This window comes from Scardinius erythrophthalmus, assembly GCF_964197995.2.
Source record: "Scardinius erythrophthalmus genome assembly, chromosome: 21".
NCBI classification, from domain to species: domain Eukaryota; kingdom Metazoa; phylum Chordata; class Actinopteri; order Cypriniformes; family Leuciscidae; genus Scardinius; species Scardinius erythrophthalmus.
The window spans coordinates 36,846,066-36,863,216 of NC_138241.1; the positions used below are offsets into that span (position 1 = coordinate 36,846,066).

The 17,151-nt window shown below is 40.2% G+C and overlaps 1 protein-coding gene across 2 annotated transcripts; it reads right to left on the reverse strand.

Moving 5' to 3' along the window:
* Window positions 1-1,891: 1,891 nt before the first annotated feature.
* Window positions 1,892-16,528, reverse strand: pwwp2b (PWWP domain containing 2B). Of its 2 annotated transcripts, XM_081351308.1 has the most exons (4): window positions 16,063-16,528; window positions 7,887-9,519; window positions 5,297-5,332; window positions 3,020-4,217 (listed from the first exon to the last, which is right to left on the reverse strand). In XM_081351308.1, the coding sequence occupies exons 1-2, from the start codon at window positions 16,200-16,202 to the stop codon at window positions 7,887-7,889; spliced, it is 1,773 nt and encodes a 590-aa protein (XP_081207434.1). In that variant the 5' UTR covers window positions 16,203-16,528; the 3' UTR covers window positions 3,020-4,217; window positions 5,297-5,332. The 2 variants fall into 2 exon arrangements, with proteins under 2 accessions (XP_081207435.1, XP_081207434.1); XM_081351309.1 differs by lacking the exon at window positions 5,297-5,332 and having other exon boundaries at window positions 1,892-4,217; window positions 16,063-16,500.
* Between the last annotated feature and the right edge of the window lie 623 nt (window positions 16,529-17,151).

Here is a 17,151-nt window from a genome sequence, read left to right on the forward strand (position 1 = left end):
ATGGGTCTATAATTTGCTAGGTTATTTGGGTCTAATTGTGGTTTCTTAATTAGTGGTTTTATAACTGCCAGTTTAAATGTTCTTGGAACATGACCTAAAGATAAAGACGAGTTAATAATATTGAGGAGAGGCTCTTCCACTATAGGTAACACTTCTTTCAATAGTTTAGTTGGTATGGGATCTAATAAACATGTTGTTGTTTTAGAGGAAATGATAAATTTATTTAACTCTTTTTGTTCTATAGTTGTAAAGCACTGTAATTGTTCTTGCGGGGTGATAATCGAGGCTGAATTATAAGGCGCGATTGAAGATTGAACGTTTACAATTGTGGATCTGATGTTTTCTAGTCACACAGTCACACAGTCACACAATCACACAGTCACACAGTCACAATCACACAGTCACAGTCACACAGTCACAGTCACACAGTCACACAGTCACACAGTCACAGTGTCACACAGTCACACAGTCACAGTCACACAATCACACAGTCACACAATCTCACAGTCACACAGTCACACAGTCACACAATCACACAATCACACAGTCACACAGTCACACAGTCACACAGTCACACAGTCACAGTCACACAGTCACAGTCACACAGTCACAATCACACAGTCACAGTCACACAATCACACAGTCACACAGTCACAATCACACAGTCACAGTCACACAGTCACAGTCACACAGTCACAGTCACACAGTCACACAGTCACAGTCACACAGTCACACAGTCACACAATCACACAGTCACAGTCACAGTCACACAGTCACAATCACACAGTCAGTCACACAGTCACAGTCACACAGTCACAGTCACACAGTCAGTCACACAGTCACAGTCACACAGTCACAGTCACACAGTCACAGTCACACAGTCACAATCACACAGTCAGTCACACAGTCACAGTCACAATCACACAGTCAGTCACACAGTCACAGTCACACAATCACACAGTCACAGTCACAGTCACAGTCACACAGTCACAATCACACAGTCAGTCACACAGTCACAGTCACAGTCACAATCACACAGTCAGTCACACAGTCACAGTCACACAGTCACAGTCACAATCACACAGTCAGTCACACAGTCACAATCACACAGTCACAGTCACAGTCACAGTCACAGTCACAATCACACAGTCAGTCACACAGTCACAGTCACAGAGTCACAGTCACACAGTCACACAGTCACACAATCACACAGTCAGTCACAGTCACACAGTCACACAATCACACAGTCACAGTCACACAGTCACAGTCACACAGTCACACAATCACACAGTCACAGTCACACAGTCACACAGTCACACAGTCACAATCACACAGTCACAGTCACAGTCACACAGTCACACAGTCACACAGTCACACAGTCACACAATCACACAGTCACAGTCACAGTCACAGTCACAATCACACAGTCACAGTCACACAGTCACAATCACACAGTCACACAGTCACACAGTCACACAGTCACACAGTCACACCAGCTTCACTAGTAGATCAGTGTGAACTCGTCTCAGAGAGGGAGCCCGCCAGTGACATGAAGGGTGAAGCGGCCAGTCAAACACGAGACTCTAGTTCTCAGTGTAGACTGAAGGTGTGTGTCTATAGAGTTTCCGTCTCTACAGTCAGAACATCATATAAACGTCTCGTTCGAGCCAACACACACACACACACACACACACACACACACACACACAGATCCTGAGCCGCTGCGGCTGTAAACACACATTCACACACTTTGTTTAGGCAACAGCGATGAAAACTGAGTCTGACAGTAAAGAGCAGAGCAGACGACTAAACATTTGTGTCAGTTCAGAAGTTCTTGATCTTAAAAAATGTTGTAGTAAATGTTGAAATAACATTAACTGAGATTAATAGAGGCTGTAGAAGTTTTGTTTATTAGTTCATGTTAGGCAACTAATGTTAAATGAAACCTAAAGGGTTGCAATAATACACTTGTGTGAACTTGAGTATTAAAGCACCGACAACAGAGGAGATTCCTGTTCACTCGCTCCGTCATCATCTCCGTCTCTCAAAGTGAACTCATCGCATTAAATGTTGTGTCACAAACACCCTATTTTGGTTAAAGATTAAAAAAAGGCCGTTTGATCTTCCGTTTACCGTATTTGATGAGGATAAAATGGAAGAAAATAATCTGCAAAAATACAACGTGTACTTTAAAGGTCCATTGACACCAAGAAGGATAAATATAAAGATAACAATAACTATATTTACACCGTTTATGATGTATATATGTATATGCATATCCTTCTGTTTATTAGAAGCGCTGCAGTTTGTCGTCTGTCACTTTAAATGCTCTTTACTTTATTGATTATTTTTACAGGGACAACGCATAATTAAGAGTAATTACACCAAATGCTCTTAAAGCAGGATGGATTCTGATTGGCTGAAGTGATTCCAGTGATGTCGTTATAGTTGTGGTTCCTTTTCTATTCTTTTACATTCAGAATGATTTTTCAAACTATATCTTTATCCTCCTTTGTGTGAACGATCTAGAAATAAAACTAAGAAGGAAAAAGTACCATTTTCTTCAGAAATGCAAGTACAAGTAGTCAGTTCACTGAAATCAAAGTCTCGTATTCCAGCTCAAATATCAAAATATTCTTAAATCAAGACATTTACTGGAGAAGAAAAATAACTGAAGATATTAAGTCTTGTTTTATGAAAATGAAGCGAGTTTAGTCTTAAAACAAGAACAAATATCTGCCAATGGAGTCAGAAAAATAAATGTAATTTACAGGGAAAACAGGATTATTTTTCTGAGTCCATTGGCGGATATTTGTTCTTGTTTTAAGACTAAACTCACTTCATTTTCATAAAACACGACTTATATCTTGAGTTAATTTGCTTCTTCTCCAGTAAGTGTGTCTTGATTTAAGAATATTTATAGATTAGTGCTGGAAAACGAGACGGAAACACTGAGGAAGAACATCATCTTTTGCACTCGACTCGTACCCAAGAGTGTTTTGAAACTAAACCATTTTTCCGTGTCCATGTGCAAAAGAACATTGCAGAAAGGACTTTGCTTTAATATTTTATTCTATTTACAGCACAATATAAACCAGGAGCAGATATAAAGCACTCGACGCCTGTAGAGAGTCCAGAATCGTGAGGAAGAACGCACCAAAACCTGCGAGATCCCGAGCTTCAGTCGCTCGTGTCCCGCATCTCAGCAGACACACGGACATCCACACTCATCCAGCAAACACACGAGCAAACACACGGCTTTTTATGCTTTAATGAAAGAGACGGTGCATAGGAGCGTACAGTTCTGTCCATATCTCCAGTGGAACAATTCATGAGGAGGAAAGCAACGGTGTCTAACGTAAACCAGGCTAAACGCGATAATACAGTGTACACAACTTCCTGAAAGCGTCCTTTAATTCATGAAAATTAAAATCACTTCAAAAGCGATGGGTTGGCTCCTCCGAGAGTCTGCGAACGACCAGTTCACAGCAGGCCACCAAGGTATGGATAAAGTGCTTCTCTTAACGTGACATTAAATAATTAAAGCAAAAGAAAACATCACATAATCAGAGCGAAATAAGAAAATGGAGGACAGGAGATATATTCCTTCAAGGGGACAGAAAACTAGAGAGAGACTGTGAAGCGACGGACAAACTGACATACTGCATGGTGTAAGACCTACATGATGCAAAAGGGAATTTCACATTTTCATAATCTGAAGAAACAGACACAGTAAGACTTGTCGTTTAGTATCATAACACGGATAATTGTCGGTCCGTTGCGTTCGGGCGTCCTATGAGGACAGTCATAAGAAACAGCAGCAGTGTGATCTTACAGGATTATTTCGAGGCCAGTCACCGGTCGAGTGTTTTTTTTGTGTGAATAAATACATTCGGATTTAGTGTCAAGCTACTTGTTCTAATATAATGTACGTCCTAAAAAACAAACAAAGGAAAGATGGAGAGACTAACGAAGAGGAGATGGGGGAATTGTCCGCTCCGAGATGTTCCCACGTTCTCCTCGTGGCCCCTCAAACTCAGTCCGCTCTTCACAAGGCAGACATTTTCTTCCAACAGTCGCGTGTGTGGGAGGAAAAAAGCACCTTCCCTCATGGTATCCGTGGCTAATGGAGGCGCTCTCCGTGCTGGGAGGATCCCACATACTGGGAGCGCCTGCAGACCCCTGAATAACAGCCAGTCCACTGCCGTCCTCGTCCTCTACAGAGAGAAAACACACATGAGCAGACTGAACTAAACCCTGAGGGCTTCAGAAAGATACCTTTAACTCGTCTGTTCAGTGTTGACAAAAAAAGTATGCGATAAATTAAAACACAATATTAGGGTGCACTGCTGCTTAGAGGATCCCGATAACAAGCTCACATCAAACCACTGACACGTTGTTCTACGTAAAGAGCTTACAAAGTATTTACTGTGAATGATGATGCAGAAAAAAAAGCATGCATATAAATGCATGCATAAAGCATAAATGCATGCATAATGCATTAATAAAAATCCATAAATGCATGCATAATGCATTAATAAAAATCCATAAATGATGCATAAAATGCATTCATAAAAATCCATAAATGATGCATAAAATGCATTAATAAAAATACATGCACTAAAAATCATGATGCATACAACGCATTAATAAAATCCATAAATGATGCATAAAATGCATGCATAAACGCATACATGTGTTGCATAAAAATATATAAATGCATAAAAATGCATGCACAAAAATGCATAAACATGCATATATATTGCATAAAAATATATACATGATGCATAAAAAATGCATGCAAAAAAAATCATGCATTTTTTTTATTTCTATAGCGTTTTATATAATACAGATTGTTTCAAAGCAGATTCACAGTAATAAACAGGAAAAATAATGATACAATAATGCAAACTTCATCAAATAAGAGACAAATTAAAAATAAAATGCTTCACTGAAGTTTGCACCCACAGGCATGTAGTCATGCAAAGCACAGTCTAGATGTGTCTAAATATGGCTGAAGGGAAATTCAGGATTCCAAACACTGGCAGTGGGAGCGGCTTGTGAACTTGAGCTAATATTGAACCAAGGCAGCATCTGATCTCAATAAACATGAAGTGACCTCGCAATCTCCAGAGAAACTGAGGCCATGGGACCAAACCGGGAAGTTAAAGACGATTCTATGATCAATAAATCACAAATTAAGTATGTTCAAGCCTAATAGTGTTCGGAGATCATTGCTTCATTAAATTCAAATGAAATCTGCACCTAAAAGAAAAAAAAGATATCATGTACCCACCTTCATGTCATTCCAAACCGTATGACAGACTTTCTTCTGTGGAACACAAAAGGAGAAGTTTAGCCGTATGTTCACGCTGCTCTTTATAACTAAAGCAGACCGGGAAAGGTTTTACAGCGCCGATCAAAGTACAATAAAAATATCTCAAGAATCAAGTCAAACCATACGATAGTGCTTTCTGTCGGCTTACTGAAGTGCGCATGTGTGATCTGTGACAGGAACGCATTCTTACTGTGGATTTAAGCACATCCAGACAGCGTTTTGCAAATGTATTTGATCCAAAAAATGTATGAAAATGCTCTCTTATAAGAAGAAGTTGTATAGTAAATCCTGCATCTGCAACTGCAAGAGAGGAGAATATGAGCCGCTGACATGTTGCGTTAATCTTCTTTGGTTTTTAATGCTTTATTTAATATCACAATACAAATGAAATACTCGGAGTCAGATACAAATGATTACATTTTGACGTCACTACCGGGAAATAGCCTGATTCATTAATAAAGTCTTGTAAACACGGTTTACTTGCGCTGTCGGGTTATCGGTTTGCATGTAAACCTGGATAACGGGTTATTTCACTAAGCTGATATGTGTGAGTTATCAGCGCACCGGTGTGCATGTAAACGTGCAGCAAAACATTTACCTTTGTGTTCCACAGAAAAAGTAGTCGTCACTCAGACTTAGAAAGACAAAAAATTGTGGGTTCATTTTTTTTTACACATACAAGGGTAACACTGCGTACCTGATGAGGCGAACACATGGTAAACAAATGCAGACAAAAAAAAAAATTAATTAAGATATGCACAGTAAAAAAGGATCCCTAAAGGAACTAATAAAGCCTCGGGGGAGATCTGATTCAGTGCTCTGACTGAGATTGGCAAGGTTTTGAAACGGTTTGACTTACAGAGTCAAAGGTAGAAGTCTAAATTCATCAATCAGAAATTTTCTGTACTCATTATTTGGTCCACAAAGTGGCAAAACAGCCTGCTAACCTTCACGGCTGGAAAAGAAACGAGACAAGCGAAACACAAAACAGCAAACTACACTGTAAAAACTTAAAATTTGTTGAGATAACTTAAATAGCCAACTAAAGTTAACTAAACTTAATATTTTAAAGGAGAACTCCGGTCAATTTTAACATTGAGCTAATTTTTTTGTACATTTGGAGTGGTGTCAGTACAGAGAACAACGACAAAAATTGGTGTTGCCTACACCGAGTTATTCTATTTTTAAAATTTGCACCCTGTTGACTTCAATGGGGCAAGTACTAAACCTGCTTTTAGCCTCTTAACATCCTTGATGTGTCATTACAAGTGCACAGAAAATGTGAGTGATTCCTTCAGAGTGAACACGAGTGAATCTGACTGCAGTAGATGTGAAAGATATGAATAAAAATGATGTTATTTAAGCCAGCGCAAATACCTGTGTTTACATCCTGTTTTCGGTTGAAGTCCAAAGTAGTCGATTGCCGAGTTCACGCGCATAGGTTTAGTTACCTATGATCACGCGCGTGAACTCGGCAATCGACTTGTCTTTCTTTCTTCAGTGGAAAAGAAATAAAGGTTTTTCAGAAAAACATTCCAGGATGTTTCTCCATATAGTGTCTTCAATGGGGTCCAACGGGTCGAAGGTCCAGATGTGAGTTTCAGTGCAGCTTCAAAGTCTCGACACGATCCAGCCGAGGAATAAGAGTCTTATCTAGACAAACCAGCGGACATTTTATTAAAACAAACATTTATATACTTTTTAACCACAAATGCTCGTCTTGCTCTAGCTGTGATGCGACACACATTACGTAATCAGGTTGGAAAGGTGGGAAATGTACGAAAAACTACATCTCATTTTCTCCTCCAACTTCAAAATCTTCCGACATTGTAGTTTTAACTTATTTTTTTATATTTTTTTGTAAATCCTGTTTGACTTAGTCTTTTCATGTTCGCTTTGTAAACACTGGGTCTGTTCTTCCGCCTACGTCACGCTTGACCTTTCAACCTGATTACATAATGTGTGTCGCATCACAGCTAGAGCAAGACGAGCATTTGTGGTTAAAAAGTATATAAATGTTTATTGTTTTAATAAAATGTCCGATGGTTTGTCTAGATAAGACTCTTATTCCTCGGTTGGATCGTGTCGAGACTTTGAAGCTGCTCTGAAACTCACATCTGGACCCCATTGAAGTCACTATATGGAGAAAAATCCTGGAATGTTTTCATCTGAAGAAAGAAAGACATGAACATCTTGGATGACGTGGGGAAGAGTAAATTATCAGGAAATTTTAATTCTGAAGTGAACTACTCCTTTAAAGGGATCGTTCACTGAAAAATGAAAATTCTTTCATCAATTTCTAACCCTCATGTCGTTCATCAACACAACTGGATTTATCGAAGGATCTCTTTATGAATGTAGAGTTTTGGGTGAATAGAGGGACAGAAATCTCTCAACTTTCATTAAAAATATCTTCATCTGTGTTCCGAAGATGAACGAAAGGCTTACGGGGATGGAAAGACATGAGGGGGAATAATTACTGACAGAATTTTCTTTTATGGGCGAACGATCCCTTTCAGAGTGCAATGTGGAGCTAAGAAAGACTCACCTAAGTTTCGCAGTGAGACAGTAGAGATGTGATTTCGGCGCTCATGTGTCCCACCGCCTTGGCGGCCTCCATGATGGCGCGACGGTACATCCCTTTCTTTTTGCGGTTGAAGCGTAACCTGAAGAATTCGCGGAACGGCGACAGTTTGGCAACCGAGAGTTGGGAGGTGGTGGGAGAACCGAACCAGGACACTTTAGCTTCAGGCCAAGGAGCATCAACCTCCCCTTCTTCTCTACGAGAACCGCTAATACTGAGTATCCGAGCAGGCCACCACGGGAATCCGTGAATCTTTCCCCAAACAACATCACCTACTGTCACAGCGTGACCTTCTTCGGTCACGCACTTAGTCATGCTGCGAGTGTGCAGTCGCACGGTTAGAGGCGGAACAGTCTTGCTTTCCCCTTGGGAAGACGACGATACGGAGATGTCGTCGCCCGGAGCGAGATCGCAGAGTTCTGGCGACGTCCCATCCGAGCTGAACGACTTGGACTCGTCTAGACTGTCGCTACTGCACACGGAGAGGCTCGAAGAATCCGCTTTCCTCTTCCGGAAGTTAATGAGTAAAGTCAGGTCGCTGTGTCGATCGACCTCCTCGCCGGACCAAAGTTCAAGTGAGTTTTTCTCGGGACCATCCTCGGATTGAGAGTTGGGAACTCTTGGACTTCTTCTCCGGGAACCGCCGACAAGTTCTGCCTCGTACACGGACACTTGCTCTCCTCCGTCGGACCGGGATCTCAAGCGGATCTTGGGCGACGGGGACTCCGGACTTGCCAACTTTGGGAGCTTGAGTTTGGGAATGGAAATGGTAAGACCCGTTCGGATGGCGTCCATTTGCGGTTGCACAACTTTCTGGGATTCCTTGGAGGCGTCTCTTTGTCCGTGCCCGTTCTGCAATAACTGCTTCGGACAGAAGGGTTTAACAGAACCGTGAACTCTCGAGGGGATCTTCATTACTTCGCCTTTTCCTTGAGGAGTGCTATAGGAGATCTTAATCACAGGACTGTGGGGAATGATGTCCCCTACCGGAAACTTCTCGTCGTCTTTCTTGTCCTTCCGGAAGCGTTTGCTGTCAAAGACCATTGAGTCCTCTCTCCTCTTCGACTCTTTGTTGTTGTCCCCGTCGTCCTTTCTCTTGGCCGGAGTTGCTTTAGTGTCCTCGTCTTCTTGGGGGGCGTTTTCTTTTCTAGCCGTCTTGGGCGCCGTTGGTCCGTCTTTGCTGTCCTCGTCGCTGTTTAGTGTGTTTTTGCATTTCTCGCACAACACCTGCCGAGGTCTCAGTCGGATCGTGCTCATGGTCATCCTTCCAGGCTCTCGACTTCTTCTTTTCTTCCTCTTGATTGGACGAGGTGGTGGTTGAGGAACCCACTGGTTGTACGTGTGCCGGACCCAAACGGGTTGCGGGAAAGGAGCGCCCTCAAAGTACGGTGGGTACGTGGGCTGGCCCGGTTGTACCGGGACAGGTACAGGAGCAGGAGGAGCCAACGCTGGCTCCGTGTTCTCATCTTTTGGTCGCGGTGAAGGCGGACTAATGGGTTTAGAAGAAGCCTCTTCACTCGAGACTTCACAGTCCGGTCTCAATATGAGGCTCTCTTCTGATTTTCCAACAACGTCTGGAAGGCAAAACAGCCCAGTCCTACGGAAGAGAATGAAGAGGGAAACATAAGAGCCAAGCACTTTCACAGGAACAGAATCAGAGCAATGGAGGTTATTTATCCATAAGTACTGCATTGTATTTTGCATCTATGGTGTCCCCAGAATGTGTCTGTGAAATTTCGGCTCAAAATACCGCCCAGATCATTTATTATAGCTTCTCAAATTTGCCCCTTTTTGGGTGTGAGCAAAAACGTGGCGATTTTGTGTGCGTCCCTTTAAATGCAAATGAGCAGTTGCTCCGCCTACATTCTGAAGAGGGCGGAGCCTTTACACAAGCTTCAGATACTCCGGCAATAACAAAACCAGCCAATCTCACTCATCCAGAATCCCAGAATAACCAGTAGCGAGTGCAGCCTTACGGAGAGACTCAGGAAGAGTTTCACTTTTAGATGTTTCTGAATGGTTAGTGGAGGCATTTAAACAGACATACCGTCATGTTTAACTTTTACACAAGTTGACAGTTCCCTGAGGTCTTTATAAGACAGCTGTGACATTTTTTGGTCAAATTGTGTTCAGTGCTCAATGACAGAACAGTTTGCATGCTTTGCTGGATCTTTTGCCATTGCATTCGAACTGGTTACACTGTTGTCGCTTGCAAAACCAAATGGCGGCACCACAGGTGGAAACGTGCAGATTAAGGGGCGGTAATATTATAATAAGATCCCCTTCCTATGTCAGAATTTATTTTTTTACATGCTTGCAGAAAAAAAGGCTTACCAAAACAAGGTTACTGGGTTGTCACTTTTCACGTTTTCTGGGTTGGTAGATGCACCGGGGACCCGATTATAGCACTTAAAGGGCACCCATTATGCAACATATTATGTTTGAACATAAATGTGTTGGCAGTGTGTGTACACAACCTCCCTATAATGATAAAAATCCAACCAGTGCTTTTTTTAAAAATCCCCATAAATCATCAGCACTGTCTCAGAACAAGCCGTTCTCAGATTCGGGGCAGTGAGACGTAGCCTAATTTTGCACAAGCCCCACCCACGACTGTTGACTGACACTGCTGTATTAGCATAGCCCCGCCCTGAGTGAGCTGGACACAGTCCGCCATTGTTTTGATGCCAGAGCAGCTGTAGACAAGAATGTCTTTTAAAAGCGATTGAGGCGTTTTGTTGTTGGATGTAAGCAGTCTTCATTTACTCTCTTGTTGTTACTCAAGGATGGATCTGTACCAACCGTTCGTGATCCAGCTTACAGTCTCTGGAGCAATAGGACTAATGTTCCTGATCAGTGATCATTGCAGTGATGTAAGAGAGAGTGCACACATTATGACAGCTCTTCGAGTCGTTTTACGGATATAAAATATATAAGCACCTGAAAAGGCGTGGATATATTAGTTTACTGTTAGTTGTAACAAGTGTTTTGTGTAATTCGCTGTGTACTTTGATGATAATGAAGGGGAGAGAGAGAGAGAGAGAGAGAGAGAGAGAGAGAGTGAGTTTATGGATAAGAATGCTTTAATGTACAATAAACTTCATTGAACTCATCAGTATATTGTTGGCCATCATTCGGACGGGGTCTATAGCAGTAATAAAGGTGGATATAAGCAATGACACATACGTTATAACCGTAATTAAACTAAACTATACCTTTTCTATCTCCATACAGCGTATATTCTCTGGCTCTGTGGGCATTATTGTTCGACTCCAGGTCGAAATGAACACCGCTACTGAGAGTTTCTGTTTTGATATCATCATTCCGTGAGATGAGATTGTCCTGACACTGAGCGCGAGCTCGTGAGGCTCCGCCCCCTGTGCCGGCAGCAGCAGCTCATTTGCATTTAAAGGGATACACACTAAAACAGCTGGTTTTTCTGAGCCCCAAAAAGTGACAATTTAAACATGCTGTAAAAAATTGATATGTTGGGTATTTTGGGCTAAAACTTCACATACACACTCTGGGGACAGAGACTTATTTTACATCTTGTGAAAAGGGGCATAATAGGTGCCCTTTAAACACGGAAAAACTAAAATAGAGATCACGATCCCCGACGATTGTGAATGGACAACTAAACAAAATAACATGTTAATTACTAGAGATTCTAATAAAATGTTAATTGCTGCAATCTATTTAAAAAACATAATTAATTTGCATTAATTAAAACAAACAAAAAAATCAGGTGGAGTGAATGATTTAATGACCCACTTATAAAGACTTCACTTGTTTCATTACTGGTGAATCAGCATTTTTGAATGAATCTCTTGACAATTACTTTAACTTAACTTGTAAAGATGTAATTGATCATCTTTATTTGAAGTGCCAAGTTACTTTCAAAAGATGATTTTCTTTATTTTGATCGCTACCGTAGACATCAGTGTTTGTATCCTTTTATCCCAGTATTTCTGTGATGATTTGAATTAGATGAGCACTAAAATAGTAAGCACTAAACTCAGACTAAATGAAAATTATAAAATGAGCTGAAATAAAATAATTTTATCTCAGATGTTTATTTTATTTCAAGTAAGAAAGTGTGGGTTTTGCTTTTAGTTTACAATAATAATCCTGCAATGATGACCACTTACATCATCATTAAATGTCCTTATATTTAACACTCTTATCACAATGCTGCAAAACATTTGAATGCTCATGAACTGAAACACATGATCAAGCATTTCTAATGGCAAGCTGACTCTTGACTGGAAAAACTAGTTGCAGTTCGTGCAACGAAACCACACCTATGTTTTCATAACCTTTAAAACAACACAGATATGATATGATCCATCAAAACTCCTAATGCTGCATTATTCTTAGAAACTGTGATGCTTGGAATTTAAAAGTAGTAGGGTGAAGTTCACAAAAACAGTTTCAATTTCAATAACGCAAAAAAAATAAACTTTTAGGACAACCATTGTTATTCGTATTGTGATAATTAAGCAAGACATGGAGATCTGCTTTACGTTGCAAACTAAAAAAATTATTTTATTTCAGATAATGTTTAGTTTAGTTTTTTGGTTTTAGTTTACAATAATAATCCTGCTATGATTGCGCAGAAAAAAATACTTATATCACCTTTAAATGTCCTTATTTTTAACACTCATCACAATTTTGCATAATTTTGTTCATGAACTGAAAACATGATTAAGCATTTCTAATGGCAAGCTGACTCTTGACTGGAAAAACTAGATAGTGAAGCAGACACATCGTGCAAAAACACAGTCACATTTCAATAACACAAAATAATACAATTTAAGACAACCATTATTATTCGTATTGTGATTAAGCAAGACATGGCGATTTGATTTACGTTGCATATTTGCATGTAGCGAAACAACTACTACATATAAATTCATAAGAAGTAGTGAGATGGACCCAGTGTTTTCATCAGTAGTGAGATGGACCCAGTGTTTTCATCAGTAGTGAGATGGACCCAGTGTTTTCATTAGTAGTGAGATGGACCCAGTGTTTTCATCAGTAGTGAGATGGACCCAGTGTTTTCATCAGTAGTGAGATGGACCCAGTGTTTTCATCAGTAGTGAGATGGACCCAGTGTTTTCATCAGTAGTGAGATGGACCCAGTGTTTTCATCAGTAGTGAGATGGACCCAGTGTTTTCATCAGTAGTGAGATGGACCCAGTGTTTTCATCAGTAGTGAGATGGACCCAGTGTTTTCATCAGTAGTGAGATGGACCCAGTGTTTTCATCAGTAGTGAGATGGACCCAGTGTTTTCATCAGTAGTGAGATGGACCCAGTGTTTTCATCAGTAGTGAGATGGACCCAGTGTTTTCATCAGTAGTGAGATGGACCCAGTGTTTTCATCAGTAGTGAGATGGACCCAGTGTTTTCATCAGTAGTGAGATGGACCCAGTGTTTTCATCAGTAGTGAGATGGACCCAGTGTTTTCATCAGTAGTGAGATGGACCCAGTGTTTTCATCAGTAGTGAGATGGACCCAGTGTTTTCAGTGAGTCTTGAGGATAGCAGGAGTCTGTGAAAGATGCAGCCAGAGCAAAGCGCTGTCAGAAACCACAGACAAAGAGAGCAACGGGTCGGGCTGGATCCCCCCTCCACCTCGCTGCACAAAAACAATCCCATAAACCACCGGGGACGCAGGGAGAGGGCCAAGAGATTTGGGTGTTTTCACACGCAGCCCTGAAATCTGATTGTGCCGGGATTATTAATTAAACCGTAGAAGGAAATCCTGTGGGTAACAGAGGCAGAAGCCCTCCGGCAATAAACACCTATCATTTGAGATGTTTGGTGAAAAATAAAACGCCCACCCCTAAAGCGACTATACCTACAGCGACTCGTGTCAGGATCCGGAGTACGGAACATTTCACTGCATAATACACACACACACATATATATATATATAGCTGGGATGATGAACGACTAGATGCTATTTAAACACAGTTCAGGACGAAACACTAGCTGACTACAGTACATACTGCACACTGCTTACTATTATTTGACATAGGCGAATGATTCTACGATAAACGCTTCAAACTGTAGTATACTAAGAAATATAGTGTAGAAACTAGTGCTGTGCAACGATTAATCACATCCAAAATTAAAGTTTGTGTTTGCATTATATATGTGTGTGTACTGTGTATAATTGTGTATATATAAACACAGACATGCATGTATACATCTTAGAAATATTTGCATACTGTATTTATGTTATATAGAAATATAAATACTTTATATATAAATAAGACATTTTTCTTAAATATGTACATGAATGTGTGTGTATTCATTTATACAAACTTGTACACAGCACACACACACACATATATTATGTAAACACAAACTTGTATTAATCACGATTAATCGTTGCACAGCACTAGGAGAAACTATTTTCGCACAGAAATTGCTAGTAAAGTTCACACATAAATACATAAAAAACGTCAAGTAACACATTGAATTAAACATGAACTAAACTTCTAAAATGCACTCCAACCGTCTTTGTTTAAATCGTCTTAGCTTACTTTAGAACGTAGCTCGTTTGGTTACACGTTACAATGAGATCTTACTGATTAACATTAGTTAATGCATTAACTAAAGCATGAGAAGTATTTTTACAGCATTAAATAGCCTTTGTTAATGTTATACTGTTCAGGTTCACAGTGCGTTAACTAATGATACAACTTTTGATCTTAAAAATGCATTAGTAAATGTTGAAAATAACATTAAGATTAATATTATTAGTTCATGTTAACTGCAAAGTATTCTGCAAAAATGTGTAGTTCAATTAAAAACTACATAGAAAATAAAGGCAGTTGCAATTACTTGCAGTTCATTCGTCACACTGGAAATCAAAGGTAAAGCGCAGTGCATTGTGGGACACTGTGTTCTGTGTAGTGTGCTCAGCAAGTGCACTAGATCATGATATGATATTCTGATTATAGTGCCAAACGTCCAAGGACAGAGTGAATGAGTGATGATGATTCACTGGAAAACCTTCCCGGCGGACGTGATTCACGATGACACACCAGAACAAAGCAGTGAAGCAGCATCTGATCATTCAACAAAAAATACTGGCTTTCACAGCCATAGAAGAACCTTTCAGTGGTCAGTTCTTAAATAACCATGTGTTTCTATAGTGTGGAGAACATTTTGATAGTCTAAACAACATTTAGTGCATCAATGCTAATAAAGAACGCTTTATTTTTAAGAGTTAACCGGAGAGGAAAAGCACACATAGTACAATAAAAGGTATTAATATTTACAGTAGGTTACACCCTGTAAAAAATAATAGGCCTACATAGTTTATATCATAAGCTGTCTATTTAACCTTTGCAATAACTTGACTATTATAAACACTGAATTATCAATGTGAGTTATTGTTTTTCTGATGGGCTGCTCCTCTATAAAGGAAAAGCGATGTAAGATTCTCATGCAATGTGTCTATTAATACCTCACGGTATCTGTGTGACAGGCGCTCTTAATATTCAAGCAAATATCACACGCACAATAATCCATCCATCCACACAGGAATATAATGTTTAGTGACATGATTATTCCACATCAAACCCATAAAATCTGAAAATGACACCAATAACCAAAATCAAAGGCCTCATGGTGAAAATCACATTAGTGTTACTTTAGTCAAATTCCCCCAGTATCAAATGAATAAACACAATATTTGACCTTTACACTGACTGGATATAACAATGCCATCTGACCCTTCATGAAGAATAATGATTATCAGGACTCAATTAAACAGATCCTGTGTCATAATTCACGATGACAGCGATGAAAACATCAATCAATGTTTCATGTGATGAAATGATACAAAGAAACAGCTTGAGCTGCTACATGGCTAAAGCTGAATGAGCCACCATCATCATCATCATCTTCATCTTCATCATCTGAGAGACACTGAATAAAAACACACAATCCGACACAAAAGAGCGATTTCTTCACATCTAGTGTGTGTGTGTGATGAAGATGATGATGGTGCTGCTCTTCTTCTCATTGTCTCTGCTCAAGGCCTGTGTTCTCCTGGCCTGCTCTTTAGGCCCGACATTGTAAAGTGTGTGTTTTTCGCATGAAAACACAAAGAAAGGAGACTCACTTTCTGCTGCAGTCCAGTAAGATCCCGGTGTAGCTCTTCTCCCGGTAGACCAGCGTCACCACGAGCGTGTCGTTCACGATCTGTTCGACGGTCACCGGGATCCGGGAGCCGGCCCGCAGCTCCTCCGGCACGGCCTGCATGTTTCCTCGCTCGGAGTCCGGGTTTGGGTCGCTCGATCGCGGCCACCGGAGCCTCGGTCGCGTCGCGTCGCGTCGGCCTTTACTGCGATCCGTGCGCGCGCTCGGGAGGCTCCGTCAGGACGCGCAATGACGCCATCAACTCCACCGACGCGTTACAACGGGCCCGTTCGCGGTGACATCACCAGAGAAAGACGAGAACCACCGTCTGATCTGAGCGAACTGCACACACACGCACACACACACACACACACACACACACACACACACACACACTGCACATACAGTGTTATGGACATACAGGTAAACTCACAGATCACATGGCACTTAAAACACAATAAACACACACACACATATTTATATACATGTACACTTATGAATTTACACATGGTTTGTCTTAAAGCAGATTAAAAACACCACATAGACATATAAACATTATTAAAAGATTGATTTTCACCACAGGGGGACTTTAAACATACAATCTATATTCATATTAACAGCGTTAATCAAAGCCCAAAACTCATCTATAATGTATGTTATGCTATATGTTTGTTTATTATACAAACAAACTCTGCTATGATGTATTTTCATATGCATTTTCATTTCCACCTATAGTAAAGTGCTTGAGTTAAAATGATGTTTTATTAAAATGATCATGTTTAGTTGATTGCTGATTTTACTGCATTTATTTCTTCTTTCCATAGACTATAAACCACATGAATTATGATTATGCAAAGCGGTTTATTCTTGCAATACGATATTTACATTCAACATTTATCTGATTTAAAGATCTTCATGCAAATCAGTTCTTAACAGTTTCATAGATGATCATATTATAATACTGGTGATGAAGGCTTTTGTTGTTGTTGTTGTTGTTTATTCATATACTTGTTGAACAACAATAGAAAGGCAGTCATAACTAACAGTTTTACAAACAAAGACTGAAATTACA